Below are 19331 nucleotides of genomic sequence, written 5' to 3' on the forward strand. Positions count from 1 at the left end.
TGTCCTTTCTTTTCTTGTCAATTGATATAGAATACTAGATAGATTATAAATTTTCTTGTAGAATTAATAAAGGGATTACTGCTGAAAAATTTCTTTTGAAACAAAAAGAACAAAAAGTCAAATGCATTTATCTGTATTTATGTTAATTTCATTTCTCTTGATATTAATTTAAAGATAATCTAATCATTTCATTTCCTCTCTTTTACAGCAATTTAAAAAATGTAAAACAATATATGAATAAATAATCGTGATTTTTATTTTGTGCTTAGATTATAAATCAATGTCTAAAAGCACCTTAAGATAGACAAATTTAAATATCGTAAGTATAATACTTTATGTAAATGAATTAGTTCAATTGGTTATTAAAGTTCTTTCTGAAAAAAATTTTTTTTTAGAAATTCTTATTCCAAAAATATATAAATTTCTAATAATATTTTTTACTAACTTTTTATATCGAAGGAAACTATTTCTTTTAAATAATTTCAAAAATTGATGAAACAAAATAATATCCTTTCTTTTCTTCTCGATTGATATAGAATGCTAGATAGATAAACAATTTCCTTGCATAATAAAAGAAGAATTTGTGCTGAAAAATTCCTTTTGAAACTAACAGGGCAAAAAAAAAAATATATATAGTTACATTTTTTGCACTTTTAAAGTCGGTATTTTTAGAGCAGTCAAACAATTTCCTATCAATCGGTATTATCGTTCGTTCAATGATATCCAACCTTCAAACATTCCGTTATCAAACAGTGTGATAAAAACATTTGTGATAAAGTGCAACGTTGGCGTGCTATGTTTCAAATATTTATTTTTATTTTCCACCTAAAAATCATGGATAGCAGGTAAGAATTAAGTTTGTTTTTATATTCAGTTATTAATTAATTACAATGATACTTGAAACAGTTCTTTCTTAAACCACAATTTTTTTAATTTTTTGGGAATAATTTGTTTTTAATGTTAAAATTATGAAGATTTACATATAACATATGGTACTATTAAAATTTTAAATCATTACTGTATTAAATATTTAAAAAGTCACTTAAAAATAACCTTTAAATTTGTTTAAAAACTAAAATAATTTTTTATAGTTAGTTGTTATTTTATGTCATTTCTTCGCCTCTTGTGCTAGTTTTGGTTTGGGTTTCAACGTGGTGAACATGAAGCGAATAACCAATAATTTTAATGAAGCATGAATAAAATTTTGAGAAATTTCGATACGGCAGTAGACTTAAGTTTTGAAATAATAATTTATCTAGTGAATAGGCACATTTGTTCAAAATAATGGACGGTATTGTCGTTGGTCAACACAAGAAAGAAGAAGAATAAAAGATATTCATGAAACGATTGACTTGTGTGCATTTCTGTAACCAGTTGTAATGAAACTTGGCCCATTACAAGAACGAGAACTATTTTATACTTTAAATCATTTTACTCAGAACCATTGAGAAGGTTGCGCGAGGAACTCATTTTACAAACTCATTCTAACAAATTAAATGTACATGTATTCATTTAACATCTAAAACGAAATTAAACAATGAAGTTTAAAAACGAATTCTTACCAAACAGGGTCAAGTATGCATGTTATATCTGGAATGAAGTATTAGATACAAAAGTAAAATGAGATGAAATACCTGATTTTTCCTTTTTCATTCATCCTTTTTTCGGTGAGCTATTGAGTGATAATGTCTGGATATGGTTTTATGCCAATTGTCAGCAGAAACTGCTCCTTCACTGACTGCGTGGTAACGTCCATCTGACAGAGCAGCTGTCCTGCATTTAAGTGAGCTCTCGTTTTCGTCAGGATACAATCCTCTGGAGAATATTTCGAACTAAAAAAATTATTCCGACATGAAAATTATTTTTAACAATGTATCTATGCCTTTAAAGAACATAGACATAATTGGAAATTAATTTTAAAAAATAAAGAAGAGAAGATGAAAAAAAACTTAGAAACACGTATGTAGCATACCGCCTAATTAAAATAAGTTGAATTTAGTTTAACTAGTCTAACAATCAATAATAAATTCAAAGATGGAGAAAACATTTTATTACTTTTATGGTATAAAATCGCAAAATTTTAAATGTAGTGATGCCATCTATGAAGAAAATTATTAATTTAAGACGATTTGGTTATACAATTAACCATAAACTAAAATAAAAGTTTAAAAGAATCGAAGATAGAAAGTTAATATAAAATTATAAAAGTGCATATTAATTAATTTAATTTGTTGCATGTTGCGATGATGCATGTTATATTTATGTTATGTTGTTAAATTACACGTGTAGATATATAAGTCTAATTATGCCTCTCTCTTGTGTAAGTGAATTCCAGACTTCTTAATAATACAGAGGAAAACTTATTATTAATTTTTATTGCAAAATATTAAGGAAAATTCATGGTAAAGTAAAACAAAGAAACATGTGCAGAAACGCATAGAGTAAATATTAATTTTAAGAAATTTATTGTTCTTAAAATAGTTTTCAGAAACAAAAAGACAGGTTTCACATTATTTAAGTTTTGTTCTGTTAAGACGGACTGAAACTTTAAGGGAATACATATGAGATTGTGAAGTATTTCGTCGGATAGTCATGATAGAGAAAACTTGGGGAGAAGGCTTGGTTTGTAACAGGCTTCATCGCAGTACCGGAAGAAAATGCTATTATATTATCAGCTTTTATGTATTAATTTTATAAGATTTATTTGGTCGATATTTTGTGGTTCAATGAATGGAAGAAATTAAAATTATTTGAGTCAATTATAATAAATCTCATTTAAGAACCAAAACATCGCTTTTGCGAAGCTAAATGTGAACCAGGAAAATACTTTTAAGGGGGAACTAAATTTCACACCTTTGATCAGTCATATTATAAATCCAGTCATTATCATTATTATTGCATTTCCACTATAATTTTGTTGAAATTATATATTATAAAAAACCTTCATTAAATATCCTAAATGAAATAGGGAAACAGATAATTGAAAGTTAAAGTTTGTATGTTCAAGCAGATTTAAGTTCAAAATTCGAATTTTAGATTTACGCCCAAAATTAAAGTCATTGCTCAATATTTGAGATTATAGATAAGCCCCATATCTATAAACTTAGGCGCAAGAATCATATAGAGGAACATATATCCAATTACTATTATAGACAGCAGAATTTGCATATCATTCATCGGAGAAAAACTCTACCACCAAAGAAATGTCGAACAAATTGATTTTTTTAACGTATTTCAATGTGAATGAACGGTTTTTAAGCGCCTCCATTCTTTTTTAATTCAAAACTTTTTAAGTTTATAATTATTATAAGTTTTGAGTACTATATTAAGTTTTGAATTATTTTATAATTCAAAACTTAACGTACAGATGAATTTGTTCATAACGTGAACATAACACACCACGTAATTAGTTTCTGGTGTTACACATAAATGGCTTGTACGTCACCACTGTTAACTATATGATTTCTGGGTAGTAGCAACTTTCAAACGATAATTGTTAAAATTTTATTTTATTCTGATTATTAGTTTAGAGGTTACAAGTTGTTTAAGTGACTCAGATTTTGTAATATTTAGAACACTGAATAAAAAGAATTTCGTGTTTTGATTAAGCATTGTTTTTTGAGGAGAAGATACTGTTGAAGCAAAACATTGGCTTGAAAAGCGTTATGGAGATTCAGCTCCTGGGAAATTAACGATCATAGAATGGAGCCTCCTGAATCCGTAAAGACACTAATGGTGCTAAATGCTCTGATTGTACAAAATCAGCAATTGTTCCAGAAAGCACCAAAAAGGTTTAGAAAATAGTTTCGGAAGACCGTTAAGTGAAATTTAGTGTGATAGTTGTCATCTTGAAGATATCAGAAGTTAGTGTGTTTACAATTTTATATTAAGCATGCACAAGTTGTTATTGAAATGGAAGCCGCGTTCTTCCACAACGGACCTAAAGAAGCGACGATTCAAAACACCATTTGGAACAGCTAAAGCAAGATAAAAATAATTTCCTTCGTCAGTATGTGACAATGGATAATACATACACTGGTGGACAGAATTAAGAGTTGAAAAGCATTTTCGCATATTTCTATGACGCTATTTCTGGACGGTTATTGATATGGAGGGAACCTGGAACCCGATACCATCCCAGCAACATTATCGTAAGGGACCATTATGCTGGTGGAGAACTTAATGGTTTGGGCGGGGATCATGCAAGATACCCCCACACCGCTCCATGTGTTTGACAATGGTTCCGTGAATGCCCAGAGGTACAGGCAGGAGGTCCAAGACCCCTATGTGCGTCTTTTCAGGGGCGCTGTTGGCCCTGAGTTCATTTTTATGGACGACAATGTGCGACCACATAGGGCTCTCATGGTTGAGGAGTATCTGGAAAGTGAGGATATTCAACGAATGGATTGGCCAGCCAAATCTCCTGACCTGAATCCTATTGAACATGCTTGGGATGCTCTTGGGAGAGCTATTGCGATGGACCAACCTCTCCCCAGAACCAGTCTGGACTTAAAAATTGCTCTGGTGGAAGAATGGGAGGGTCTTGCACAAGTCCTCCTTAACTCTCTTATTAACAGCATGCATACTCGTTGTGCATGCTGTCTGTCTGTCGAGGGTGACCATACACCATCCTAGAGACAACACACACTGTACAAGCCTCACTTTAATTGTCATCTTTTATCCTTAAGTTCAGACTACATTGGATTTATTGGCAATGGGTCTTGCCAGTGAATGGCACTTTCATTTTTGTTTTGCATACTTTATTATCATGGAATAAGCTATATCCATACCAAATTTCATTTATTTGTATTCTGTATTTTTTGAGATATTTGGGAAAATTCCTTCCATCTCTTAATTTCGTGTGGATTCATTACTACACTTGAATCACAAAAATCTTCAGCTGAGTGGACAGCAGCCGGTGAAAGTCATCCAAAGCCACCTAAAAGTCAGCTAACAAGGTTATGGCTTCAGTATTTTTGGACTCGCAAGGTATTTTTTTCTTTGACTATATATTGAACAGATATTTATGTGGAGTTTGCATTAAATGAATAGAACAAATATACTATTTAAGGCGTTTATTTTTTCGTGTTGTTTTTCCAATAGAGTTCAAGCATAGACGCAATGAAAGCGTTAAGGTTGCCGTGATTACAGTGTGCGCCAAGGAAGATGCTCCGTCGTCAAGAGCGTCATTTATAATTACAACATTATCAATAGCGAATATTAAAAGAAATTATTGGATCATCTGAATGAGGAAATCAAGAAAAAATACAGACTCTCATACGAATAAAATAAGTTTCGTATCGCCGAGACCACGGCGATAGAAAACTTATTAGCTGCCATTTTTACTGCCGATTTTTAAACTGCCATTTGTCATGGGTCAAAGAAAACGATGGCTAAATTGTATGGATTACGCTTTAAGTTACTTCACCCACCATACTCTCCAGATCTAGCCCTTAACGACTGCTGACTATTTGCAGATCTCAAAAAGATGCTAGGGAAAGGAAATTAGGCTCAAATGAAGAATTTATTTCTGAAACTGGGCCTATTTTGAGAGCAAAAGCATATCATTCTACAAAAAAGGCATCAAAGGGTAAGAGGAGCGTTGGAATAAATTTATCACATTTTAAGGGGGATATGTTGACGAATAAAGTAGAGTTTCGAAAAAAAATTTTTTTTTTCTTAGCTAGACTTATTGAAATTAAAGCAAAAATTGTCCGGCCGTTAAATCCGAGTCAGATAGAATTATTACAAAATAGAACTACTGTGTCCATAAAAGAACAAAAAAATCTATAAAAAATGACTTACTTTTCATAATTTTTTAAAACTAATTGAATTAAAGTTTGATTTTGTTATTATTTTTGTGAACTTCTACAATTGTTTGATTGATCGATGCATAATAGGCGTAGCTCAAAATATAATATCACTAAAACCTATTATTCACTGAAATGTAGTAAGGTTGGTGTAATTTAAAGCACTTGAATTATTTCATGATTTAACTCACTATTTAAATCAACTGATACTTTTTTAAAAACAATTATTCAAACAAACTATTTGTTATAAATTATTACTTTAAGTAAAAAATATTGTTTATACAAAATTCATAAATACATATTTTAGGATATGATCTTAAAAAAAATTGGCTTCCTTAGTAATGAAGACTTTTTTCATTGATAATGAAGGTTTCATACAAAAAAAATATGAAAGGGAAAATTATTATTATTTTTCAAAATTGACATAAAAAAGAGACTAATTTTTTTTTTAAGAGTTTCTCGAATTTTTTAATTGAAATTTTCCATTAGCTCTATGTAATATGACTTGATTGTTATTAACATAATTCAATCATACCCATTTAGTTTTATGTTTATTTATATTGCAGTGATTTAAATCCTAATATGGAGTAAGTTTATATCAATAATGAAGGAAGACTTGTTTTAGCTAGAGTAACAATTATTTTTTGGTAGTACTGATATCTGATCTAAACTAATTAATTCTTCATTGGATGAATAATGAATAAATTGCTCTCTGTCTTTAAAATTCATTAGAATGTTGAGTTTGGACAAAAATAAATATTATTTCATTTATTCAGTGTTTGTTTTGTAATAATTAAATAATAATTTAAGCCATTTTGGGAAGGAATATTAACTATTTTAGCTATATTATTTTTAGAAGTATTAATAACACATTTTATCAGAAACTTTGTCTAGCAAATCCAAAAAAAAAAAAAATCATGGTTTTTACTATGATACTGAAAAGAAAGTGATATCTCGGTAAACTTCATATCTTCGAATGAGTTGGTGCGATTAATAATTTCTTACCACCTGTCATATTTAGACTTTTACAAATCATGAATATACTCACACAGGGCCGGATTAACCTATAGGCACACTAGGCACGTGCCTAGGGCCTACGAAATTCAGGGGCCTACGAGAAACTTGGGAGAAAAAAAATTGTTGACAAAAATAATTTAGTTTTATAAACAACAAGTGTATTTTGCACAAAATTATGAAGATACAAATAAAAATATAATATTTATCGGTAATAAATTATTTTGCAGAATCTTATGATCCAATATATTACTTTTTTGGATTCAACGAAATCTGGAAATATGCTGTCGAATTCCAAACTACGCAAAATGTCGTATTCAATAGACATAAGTGCGAGCGATGACAAACGATCTTGATTCATTGTTGAACGCAAATAATTTTTTTTATCAATTTTAATCAGGAGAAAGATCTTTCTCCAACTGCATTTGATCCAAGAATCGACAGATATATTCTTAATGCAATGTGAACGTTAGGAAAAGTATTCACAAGTTAATCTTAAATTTGAGCCTTCAACATTTCTTGCGTAGATTTATGTTCATCCAAATTTGAAAATAGTAAAAATTCATCTACAAAGTTTTCCTCTATTGTCAATTGCCTCTTGGTCAATTGCTAAAATGACTCATTTGAAAAAACGTGACTAACATTTTATTAAAACAGTATTAAATCATTTTTTTCTATTAGTAAACATTTAACCTACCTTGCAAATTTNAAATCTCCTAATATGCTGTCGAATTCCAAACTACGCAAAATGTCGTATTCAATAGACATAACTGCGAGCGATGACAAACGATCTTGATTCATTGTTGAACGCAAATATTGTAAATTAAAAAATTTGTAATTAAAAAATTTGTAAATTAAAATCCATATTAATAAAAATGTAGAAAAAAATATGCAAGAAAATTTTAGCATATATTTTGAAAAGAGGGGAGGAGTGGGGTAAGGAGGAGAGGGCCCAAAAACGGCTATGTCTAGGGCCTACGAAAGGTATAATCCGGCTCTGTACTCACAGCTATATAAACAACAGAATGTATCGAATTTATTCAACGATTTATATAGCAACATCATCACTCAACTATTACAATAATGTTATTCACAACGAAACATATGAAGAACTGTATTCTTCAAAACATTGCATAAACGGTGCCTTTTCTCACGGGGACAAGGGAAATAAATTTTCCTTGAAAAGTCAAATTCATTGTTTTAACCTCTTCTTTCTCGCTCCCGTGAAAATGACGGGGTGAGGTTTCGCCCTCTATTTCTCGCTTCCGGTAAATTTCCGGGCTGTTCAGTAGTAACGCACCAATAGGAATAAAACTTATTCATTTCTTTCACCCGGAAAACATTTATTTCTCATTTTACACACCAGAGGGCAGTAAAAGGATATTTTAAAGGTAATTGTAGATAGTTTATTTTAAACTAGATTTCACCACTAATCAAATACGTGTATTTGGCAAAACAGGCACTTTTACGACCGTTTTCTTGAAAATTAACCAATCGTTAAGGGGTTAAGCAATTTCCATAAAATTATTTTCGGAAGTTTTTATTAAAGAAAAATCCCACTTTAAATCCAATCACTGCTTGCAATAACAGAGTTTTATGTAGACTTTTAAACTTTAGACAAACCATAAATTAAAAATTTCCTTATTGTACCTGGTTTGTAATGACCTATAGTTTTAGCAATTTAAAAACTTAATTTATAAAAAAAAATATAACGTTAAATGAATGGCGCTGATGATAATCATATAGTTTGTTAAAATTAGTAATTAAATATAATGTTAATTGACGTATAAATTCTCTATAAATAAAGAGCAATGATCTTTCCTTTTTCAGACAGCCTATTAATTTAGCATATAACTTATGTTAACTTTATCAAGGGCCAGAAGGAACTGTTCTAATAAATTTTAAGCATTAAATGACGGTTACTTCAATTAACTAATATGCAAAAATTAGTAATTAAATAAAATGTTAATTAACTCATAGATTCTTCATAAATATTGAGCACTGCTCTTTTCTTTTTCAGACAGCCTATTAATTTAGCATATATCTAATATGAACCTTTTCACGGGGCAGAAGAAACTGTTCTAATAAATTTTATGCATTCAATAACGTTTATATTAAGTAACTAACATGCACAAGTTAGTAATGAAATATAATAATTAACCAATAGATTCCTTATTAATTTTGAGCACTGCTATTTTCGTTTTCAGACAGCTCATTAATTTAGCATATATCTTATATGAGCCTTTTCACGGGGCAGAAGAAACTATTCTAATAAATTTTATGCATTCAATAGCGCTTATATTAATTAACTAATATGCAAAAGTTAGTAATGAAATATAATAATTAACCAATAGATTCCTTATTAATATTGAGCACTGCTATTTTCTTTTTCAGACAGCCCATTAATTTAGCATATATCTAATATGAACCTTTCTACGGGGCAGAAGAAACTGTTCTAATAAATTTTATGCATTCAATAACGTTTATATTAAGTAACTAACATGCACAAGTTAGTAATGAAATATAATAATTAACCAATAGATTCCTTATTAATTTTGAGCACTGCTATTTTCGTTTTCAGACAGCTCATTAATTTAGCATATATCTTATATGAGCCTTTTCACGGGGCAGAAGAAACTATTCTAATAAATTTTATGCATTCAATAGCGCTTATATTAATTAACTAATATGCAAAAGTTAGTAATGAAATATGATAATTAACCGATAGATTCCTTATTAATATTGAGCACTGCTATTTTCTTTTTCAGACAGCCCATTAATTTAGCATATATCTAATATGAACTTTTTCACGGGGCAGAAGAAACTGTACTAATAAATTTTATGCATTCAATGACGCTTATACTAATTAACTAATATGCAAAAGTTAGTAATGAAATATAATAATTAACCAATAGATTCCTTATTAATTTTGAGCACTGCTATTTTTTTGTTTTCAGACAGCCCGTTAATTTAGCATATATCTTGTACGAGCCTTTTCACGGGGCAGAAAAAACTGTTTTAATAAATTTTATGCATTCAATGACGCTTATATTAATTAACTAATATGCAAAAGTTAGTAATGAAATATGATAATTAACCGATAGATTCCTTATTAATATTGAGCACTGCTATTTTCTTTTTCAGACAGCCCATTAATGTAGCATATATCTAATATGAACCTTTTCACGGGGCTGAAGGAACTGTTTCAATAAATTTTATGCATTCAATGACGCTTATATTAAGTAACTAACATGCAAAAGTTAGTAATGAAATATAATAATTAACCAATAAATTTATTATTAATATTGAGCACTGCTATTTTCGTTTTCAGACAGTCCATTAATTTAGCATATATCTTATATGAGCCTTTTCACGGGGCAGAAGAAACTGTTCTAATAAATTTTATGCATTCAATAACGTTTATATTAAGTAACTAACATTCAAAAGTTAGTAATGAAATATAATAATTAACCTATAAATTCTTTATTAATATTGAGAACTGCTCTTTTCTTTTTCAGACAGCCCATTAACTTAGCATATAACTTATGTGAACCTTTTCAAGGACCAGAAGAAACTGTTCCAATAATTTTTATGCATGGAATGGCGCTCACTAAAGAGGATTGGGGCGATATACCTCAAATTACAGCTAATGCAACAGGTAGGATGGTAAGATTCCATGTTATATGCTCGTAATTTATGCACAATTTCTAACATGATTCTAACATAAGAAATGTCTCGAGGAAATATTTAAAAAAAAATTATATAATTTTTAATTCTTAAAGAAAATTATTCACGTATCGTATTTACAAGAAAACAAGTTAGTTTAATTTTGAAAAGAAAACATTTAAATTATTTTTATTATATCTGAAGATAGATATACTTACTCAATACCCTGTTCACAGACGTTCTCTCACTCTTGCATATTGTTATGCATTATTATATTGTTTGATTTGCAAATCATGCTCGCTACTAGGTTAAACTCATTTGAAATTTGTTCTAGTGTAAAATTTCAGGATTTAAATGAAAATAAAATAATTAAAATAATTCTTTAATTAAAATAATTCCCTAAAAATAATTCTTCTTTAAAAAATTAAAATGTTTAACAAAAAAGACGTTATTGAAATGAAAAAATAAAATTATATAAATTACATGCAATATAAAAAAAGAATAATTATGCTATTAAACAAACAATTGCCAATAAAGATTCCCAACAATGTTAAAAAAAGCAATTATAAATTTCGGAACTTTGAATAAAATTATTATTACTGAAACTGTATATTTAAGGTATAATTAAGACATAAAATAGGACGCTTTATTTATTGATATGAACCCTTCACTTTCATCCTTTCACTAATTCTTCCCAATTTATAACTCAGTTTGTTTCGTCATACACGTGATAAAAAATTTTCATTCAGAAATTTGTACATGTATGCTTACATTTTATGCTTATGAGAACTTACACACTTGATGTTTCAATTCTTGTTGCTTACTCGAAAAAGAAATGAGCAATTTATTTGCCGTCGTGACTTAAAAGAATTAGATAAGACTAGAAAGCATTTTGATTACGTTAGAAAAGTTTCCAAGATTATTACATGCTGGTTATTCTAAAATTTTAGTAAGATTTTTAAAAATTTTTAAAAAATTTCCTGTTTTTTTTTCCAGAAATATTTCTGGTCCAAATCAGGTTATTTACTGGCCCTTATTTTTCCCTACACATTTCAGAATTATCTTTTCATTGCTGTGTTTACCTTCCATTGTTAAGCTAGTTCTTCAATTGCAGTAGAAAATCGAATATATTAAAAAAATATGTATGTATTTTGTTTCAAGACATAAAACAGATTTAATATCTCTTGCGAAATTTAATTCAGAGATAGAATGTATACGATCAGAAACTGAATCAAATACAAATTTATTTTTAACTTAGATAAATTGCGTATTTGTTTCTGGTAAAAAGCTTAAAATTGTGTCTTGCAATAGGTATTTGCCATCGACGCTCGAAGCCATGGAGATAGTGATTGGGTGGATGTATTCGACTTTGAAATCAATGTAGATGATTTATTACTATTCATGGATAGAATGGATATTAAGAAAGCCATACTTGTTGGACACAATATGGGAGCATTGACAGCTATGAAGGCAGCCTTTAGAAATGTGAGTCATTTTATTATTTATCAAGACAAGTTTTTTAATTTCTAACAAAGTTTAGGCTTGGCAATTAACAAAGTTTAGGTTGTTTATCAATAAGCTTTTAGATTTAGATTGTTTATCAATAACCTTTTTATGTTAGTTTCCTCAATTCATTCGATTTTTTTGGGTACTACATTACGTTGAAATTGTTATTTAAACTGTGTTTCATTATATTTATCCATTATCTGCCATACAATTCAGCAAAAAAAATATTTTTTCAGTAAACAAAATTGATTCAAGGTATTATATTTTTGCCTTATGCCCCTATAGTTGTATTTTGGATCATAAGGTCTAAGGACTTATATTATACTAAATTTGAGTCATTGTCTTGTTGATTGAAGATGGGTTTTTTATTCATGCATCTTACACTTAATTTTGATAATGTTTTTAAGCTTAAATAACTCAAATAAATCATAAATATTATATCAAACAATGTTCTTAAAAATATTTTACAAAATTAACAATTTACTAGAGCATAAAAAGTTTTGCGTCCTGCATGTTTGAAAGTCAATAAGGATTCTGTGATAACTGGTATGAAGAAGCCTTCGCTTTAAAGCATGAAAAACACTCACGGACTATCTTTTCTACAAATAGGTCTGCTATTTATTGACTAAAATCTTTGTGTTATAATAAACAATAACATTTGAGGCTCAACACATAAATGCTTAATATGATTACTCGTAATGACCAATTGTGTTAATTTATGTTTTCCTGGTAATAATAATGGGAATTTTTTGTCAAAGCACACATTTCTATTGGGCGAACATCCACCTACTTCTAAAAGACTTTCTTTGTCAATGAAAGGACATAAAATTCTTACTATACTCTTCTTTGAAACTTCCCCTGCTTTCTGATCCCCTGCTGCCTGATATTAGAAACTTTCCAAATATCTAATATCTTTGCTGAACTTCCGCTTCTGCATTAAACTTACCATTTTCAATTCGGCTGGCTCTTTTGAGTTCATCTGGAGACAAAGACCCAGTAGATGTATCGTATGTGCTCTGACAATTATCGACGAACCTATATACAAAACTTAATATCCGAAGGAGTTCTTCATTTTCTTCTTTCCAAAGAATACTCTGCAACTTTTTTTGGCTATGGTGAATCAAGATCATCTGGTACATTTTCTTTTACATACATTTCCGCTGTGAAGGCATAGACATATTTACGGAACAGTGTCATGATCGAAAATAAATCACTTATATTATAACGAAAATAAACACAAGCAGAGGTAGGAAGTTGTTTTTAAAAAAATATAAAAGTTTTAAAAGTCATAAAAGTTGTTTTTAATGCGAGTTCATTACAAACAACTTTTATGACAGTTGATTGCCTATTAGGGGGTTAATTCCTAAATGGGGAATATAAAAGCGGCTTCTTCCTCATCATTATCCAAAAATTCTGACTATCTCATCTCTAAATATTCATGAAAGAAATCCTTATATAAATTTAAATAATTTGGATCCGTAATTAAATGTTTCCAACGCAAACTCTTTAGATTTTTCCAAATGCTTAAGATCCACTTTTAAGGGTATTTTTTACGCTGTATCGACCCACAGAATTTCTCGCCAAGTTATTTTTAAAATGTTCTTCAAATTATTTTATCTTTACTCTCAACTATTTCAGTTATGATATTTTCTATCTCTCAAAACCTTCTGTTTGTTCGAGATCAAGAGTTTCTTTAACTAAACTTCAAAGGGTTTTATTATCCTCCATATTTGATATGCTTCCATTAACTCAATAACCTAACGCAGAATTTTGTAAGGTATAAATTCGAATTAGGAGGGTGAATTTGCCCAGGTTTTATTACTTCAAAAAAAAAAAAAAAAAGATTTCGCGACGATCAATAAATAAACTTTTTGCGGAATGTGAAAATACTCATCAGCTAAATGTTTCCCGACCCTTCCTTACTCTTGTTTACTTTTTCTGAGGGTGTGAGATAAGTAATTTTTGGAACAACTAATGAATTTAAATCAGTGTTTTGTTCGGTCTTTATTTATTAAAGTAGTATATACTTGAGACCTAACAGAAATAGCTAAGTCATTCAACCCAGACACTACTATTTTATTCTTTCTCAATAGCAGTCTGTCTGCACATTCTTTACTTATGAAATTCAACATAAATCCCGAATTTAATCAAACACGAATTTCACTCTTCATTTTCCAAAGAATCGCATAAATAACAAATTGCTGTACTCAAAAGAGCTGTTTTGTTTTTATTTGAGACATAACTACTCGTGGCGGAAAAGAAATTGGCGTCTATGTTTGTTCTTTGCATACGGCAGGTGTAAATTCAGAAGCTAGAGGAGAGAGGGGGAGATTTCCTCTATCAATTTGTTTCTTATTCCATTTTGAATTCATAAAGTTCTCCTCTTTTATTTTTATGGAGCTGAATAATTATGTTCTCGATTAAAATGTAATGAAATATGATGCCTTTTACCACATTTTTGCACAGTATTTTGATTTGCATGACATCACTTTATGTTTACCAAAACAATTAAAACACAATTCATTATATTTGACAAACTGTATTTTCTCCATCACAGATAATTTCTTATAAATAGAACACATATAAAGGTGGTGTTTTTCACTACGTGGAATACTCTTCGAACTTTTAACATCAGACAAATTGGTTTTATATGTATTTCTTTCATTATGACTTTTATTATAAGAACCAGAACTCTTAGTTAATGATTTTTCACGAGGTGTCATAAATAAATCTATTTCCTTTCCTAATTTAATTGGAATAGTTTATCAGAAGTTATAAGCTGATTTAATGTTTTAAAATCTATCATGTTTCTTGATTTTAAGTAGTTCTCCCTACTAGCTGTGAAACGTGATGCGAACTGAACATACGTTCCATTTAACAGTCGTGTGGTTGTTCTGAAATTGTACAAGCAGGATTGAGCCGTTGGCTGAAATTCTTTTATCATTATTTCTTTCATTTATTCATTATTATTTAGATAATCATCACTTATATATATGATTATAATAGACTATTTTTCACTAAGCAGATTAAAAAAGAATCTCGGATTTATATTTATCTGTTACTCTTAACCATATATGGCAACGTTACTTTTAAAAAGTAACGAGTAAAAGTACAAGTATTTTTAAAAAAAGTAACGAGTAAAAAGTAAATATCTTGTATTTTAAAAAGTAACGAGTAAAAAGTACAAGTAAAAGTACAAGTACTAAACAAAAAAAGTAACGATTTAAAAGTACATTTCTAGGAAATCGAAAATTCAAAGTAACCTAAAATTTTATTGAATAATATTCTTATGTTCTTTAATGTTTTTGCAAAATTGTTGTTATTTATTTAATTATTTTTAATTTTGAAAGTTATGGACATTAATTTATTTTTAAATTCGGAAGAATATTATAATATAATTTTATAATATAATCGTATAATATAATTTTAAAATCAAATATAATTTTAATATCAAACTTTTTATGGATTTGCACGAAAAAGAAATTTTATCTATTGATTTTAATTTTTAGTTTATTATTTTTATTTATTTAAATTACCATTGATTTAAAATTGTTTTACTCTTTAGAAACGCGTTTTAAAAGCACAAACATAAACAAAGCAAACACGGGGTTTCAGATAGCTTTGTGATCTTTGAGCTAGTAAAAAATAATTGAATGTGCAGTATAAGTTGAAACAGAAGGTATTTAAACACGAAGTTAGCTGTGAATGCATATATATTGCACATTAATTTTATAAATTAAAAAAACATAAGCATTTATTTTTAAATTTAATTTCTTTTTTTTTTCAGAAAGCTTACCGAGTTTTAAAAAAAAGTAACGATTTCATTCGACATTTCCGTTACAAATACTTGTACTTTTTCCCTAAAAAAGTAACGAAAGTACAAGTAAAAGTACTAAATTTAAAAAGTAACGAAGTGCAAGTAAAAGTACGTACTTTTTACTTGTACCGGCGGTACAAGTAACGAGAGTAAAAGTACTGCCATATATGCTCTTAACAATAAATGCTCGTTTTGATGTAAAAAAGAGCCCCACCCCTGGGCAAACATATACTTGTTTGTTTTTTTTTAAATATTTGCTAGTTTAAAATCTATTTGGCACCTCGGCAACAGTAGTTGGCACGACAGATCACGATACGGAAATATCCCCAATTTGAACTATATTTATTTCTTAATATTTGGAAGAGAGCATTATTTGTAATTCTATACCTCCTTCCACACACTCTCAGTCTGTGTTACACATTTTTTTTCCAGATGCGCTACAAAACCGTGCTGATACAGAAGCATTATTTTAATGCTACTCCGAAACAAATATAGATAGAAATACAAAACCTTTTCAACTGATATATTAAATAGAAAAATTGCAACTGAAATTATAAATTTTTCCTGATAGCCAGATCGGGTGGAAAAGTTAGTAGTAGAAGAAATGCCCATCAGAAGATACAGTAATACATTAATATCAACTTGGACGAAATTTTTCACACTAGCAAAGGAAGGTATGCGAAGGATACATGCAGGTTCGTCAATGGACGAAGCAAAAGAGATCTTAGCAAACTATGTATTTGATCATCTGCCTCAAAAGCAAGTGAGTGATTTTTTTTAAAATTTAGTAAAAGTGATTCTAAGGTATACAGTTTAGCCAAAGTGATTCGTTCAGTTTCCAAAACTGTTTATTTACGAAAAAGTCTGCGTATTGTGTATACGAAGCACAAAGATGATAAATACATGGAAAGATACAGAAGCGTATCAAGTTTCTGCTACGCCACGTAGTACAAATGTCCAATTTGTGCACCCAGGAAATATCACAGGGATATACCAGTTCCATTCGGAAATTCAATATGTAACTTATTTCAATGTCCGTTACAACAGCTTCTAGATATTGATTATTTTATTTTTTAAAGCCGCCCCATTTTTTGAGTTAACGACTACCAATGTTCAATTCCGTAACCATGTAATTCTGAACTCAATTTAGAAGACAAGAGAGCTCTTGAATCAAGTATTAGGAGAAATTTGCCTCAGTGGAGGACTTTTTGATGGAACTAACTCGCATTTGCCTAACATGGAGAGGAAAACCAGGAAAACCTCCCATGGTTAGCTTGACGGCAAGGGAACTCTCGCCCAGGTTTCGTCTACCACTAAGAATATTTTACGTCAGCATTGTGGTCGATGCAGTCCTGGTGCGGAATTCATATTGACCCGTCATCGCTGGGATTTGAACCCGGTTATCATCATTGAGAGGCGAGAGTTCCATCCTCAGAGCCACCACGACTCTCTAGCTGATGTTGTAGGGATTTGTGTTACATAAACCTTTTCTATCACAAGTTGATGTTTGGATTGTTTTAGCTTGTATCTGTTGCAAGTTAAGAGATGCTTAATATCAACAATATTAGGGGAAAATGCTATTGATCGCTTTGATGTAAATAATTTAACCCACGGGATGCGTGCTGAGTCAGCCAAGAAGCACTCATAGAAAAATTGTAATAAGTACCAGAAGTTTCAAATTCGTATGAATTTATCCTGTACAAGCGAACACCTCCTAGAAGAGAGAAGGCCTCATCACGGATCAATTTAGTAGTCCGACGTAACGAATATAAACTGTGCAGTAGAGGGAATGAGAAAAATGAGAAAGATGTCACTATGTTTGGGCTACTAAACAGAGCAGTGCGGGAAATACCAATGATATCATTATGTTTGGACTACTAAAGGATCGAATTTCTTTTTATGGTAAACCGTGATGAGGCCTTCTCTTTTCTATGGAATTATTGATCAGACACACCTTTGTCTGACATGTACTTATAAGTTAAGAGTATCCTTTGAAACTGTTTGAAACGTTTAGACTGGCAATGTATTGTGAAATTCCAGAAAAGCACAAAGTTGTACAACTATTTTGTTGAATGCGTGGTTACGTTTTAAAACAAGACCGTGGAAGAGTTTTAAGTGCCATAAAAATGTAATATTTTGAAATTTATTTATTTGATAGCTTCTAGTGATCAAAACATGAAGACTACCAACAACATAACTGTCAACAAAAGTGATGCGTGTACTATTCAAATATCACGAAGCTGTCTTTTCTTTTAACGGTACTGTTTCCTGGTATATGCTCTGAGTAANAGAAAAATTGTAATAAGTACCAGAAGTTTCAAATTCGTATGAATTTATCCTGTACAAGCGAACACCTCCTAGAAGAGAGAAGGCCTCATCACGGATCAATTTAGTAGTCCGACGTAACGAATATAAACTGTGCAGTAGAGGGAATGAGAAAAATGAGAAAGATGTCACTATGTTTGGGCTACTAAACAGAGCAGTGCGGGAAATACCAATGATATCATTATGTTTGGACTACTAAAGGATCGAATTTCTTTTTATGGTAAACCGTGATGAGGCCTTCTCTTTCCTACGGAATTATTGATCAGACACACCTTTGTCTGACATGTACTTATAAGTTAAGAGTATCCTTTGAAACTGTTTGAAACGTTTAGACTAGCAATGTATTGTGAAATTCCAGAAAAGCACAAAGTTGTATAACTATTTTGTTGAATGCGTGTTGCGTTTTAAAACAATACCGTGGAAGAGTTTTAAGAGCCATAAAAAGTGTAATATTTTAAAATTTATTTATTTGATAGCTTCGAGTGACAAAAGCATGAAGACTACCAACAACATAACTGTCAACGAAAGTGATGCGTGCACTATTCAAATAACACGAAACCGTCTTTTCTTTTAACGGTACTGTTTCCTGGTATATGCTCTGAGTAAATTTTAGGACTAAGTTACAAAACAACTGTCATCACTTTATCGAGGAAACAAATTTCGTCAAAATGTAAGAAATATTTCGTCATTCTATTTTTTTTTCAAAAAAAAAAAAAAACTTGTAGTATCAAAAGTACTTAACTTTTCTAATTATCATTTTATAGTCAGCACTATGCAGGGGTTCACATCACAAGAAAGACAGATAGAACAGAGAGATAAAGTACGCCCATGCCCGAAGTGGATTTCGATACCAGGATCTTCCCGGTACGCGGTCAACTCTTTGGCCATTGTAAAGACCACTCGGCTTTCTGCGTTACTTCATTTTCATTCATCTAGTCTTCATTTGAGTTTCTTCATTCTAGTTTACAATCTTTCGCAATGCACTACGATGAGGTTTTGAGATGAGGAAACATTTTCGTCATATATTTGAGAGTTCTCCCTTCGTCACAAATCAGTGACGATATCATTCTCAAAATTAAGGAAATATAGCTTAAAAATTGCTGAATCATCAAAAGTGAGAGTTTTAGTTCTGAGAGTGCAAGCAGAAAAAAATTCATTTCGAAAATGTTTTCTTCAGGTTTCTGATTGCACTA

General features: G+C 30.2%; 1 protein-coding gene across 4 annotated transcripts in view; it reads left to right on the plus strand.

Annotated features, from left to right (window-relative positions):
- Nucleotides 1–671: 671 nt before the first annotated feature.
- The window catches only part of LOC107455946 (sn-1-specific diacylglycerol lipase ABHD11), a 54939-nt gene continuing 36279 nt past the window's right edge, over nucleotides 672–19331 (plus strand). Inside the window, exons 1-4 of one of the 4 annotated variants that reach the window (XM_043047467.2) lie at nucleotides 672–845; nucleotides 10343–10482; nucleotides 11802–11975; nucleotides 16385–16576. In XM_043047467.2, the coding sequence (XP_042903401.2) occupies nucleotides 10420–10482; nucleotides 11802–11975; nucleotides 16385–16576 (429 nt within the window). In that variant the 5' untranslated portion in view covers nucleotides 672–845; nucleotides 10343–10419. Of the gene's footprint in view, nucleotides 846–4718; nucleotides 4990–10342; nucleotides 10491–11801; nucleotides 11976–16384; nucleotides 16577–19331 lie in introns of those variants that run through there. The other 3 variants (XM_043047466.2, XM_071177210.1, XM_071177209.1) reach the window with 3 other exon arrangements.

The sequence above is a fragment of the Parasteatoda tepidariorum genome, chromosome 2 (assembly GCF_043381705.1).
Source record: "Parasteatoda tepidariorum isolate YZ-2023 chromosome 2, CAS_Ptep_4.0, whole genome shotgun sequence".
In the NCBI taxonomy this organism is placed as follows: Eukaryota; Metazoa; Arthropoda; class Arachnida; order Araneae; family Theridiidae; genus Parasteatoda; species Parasteatoda tepidariorum.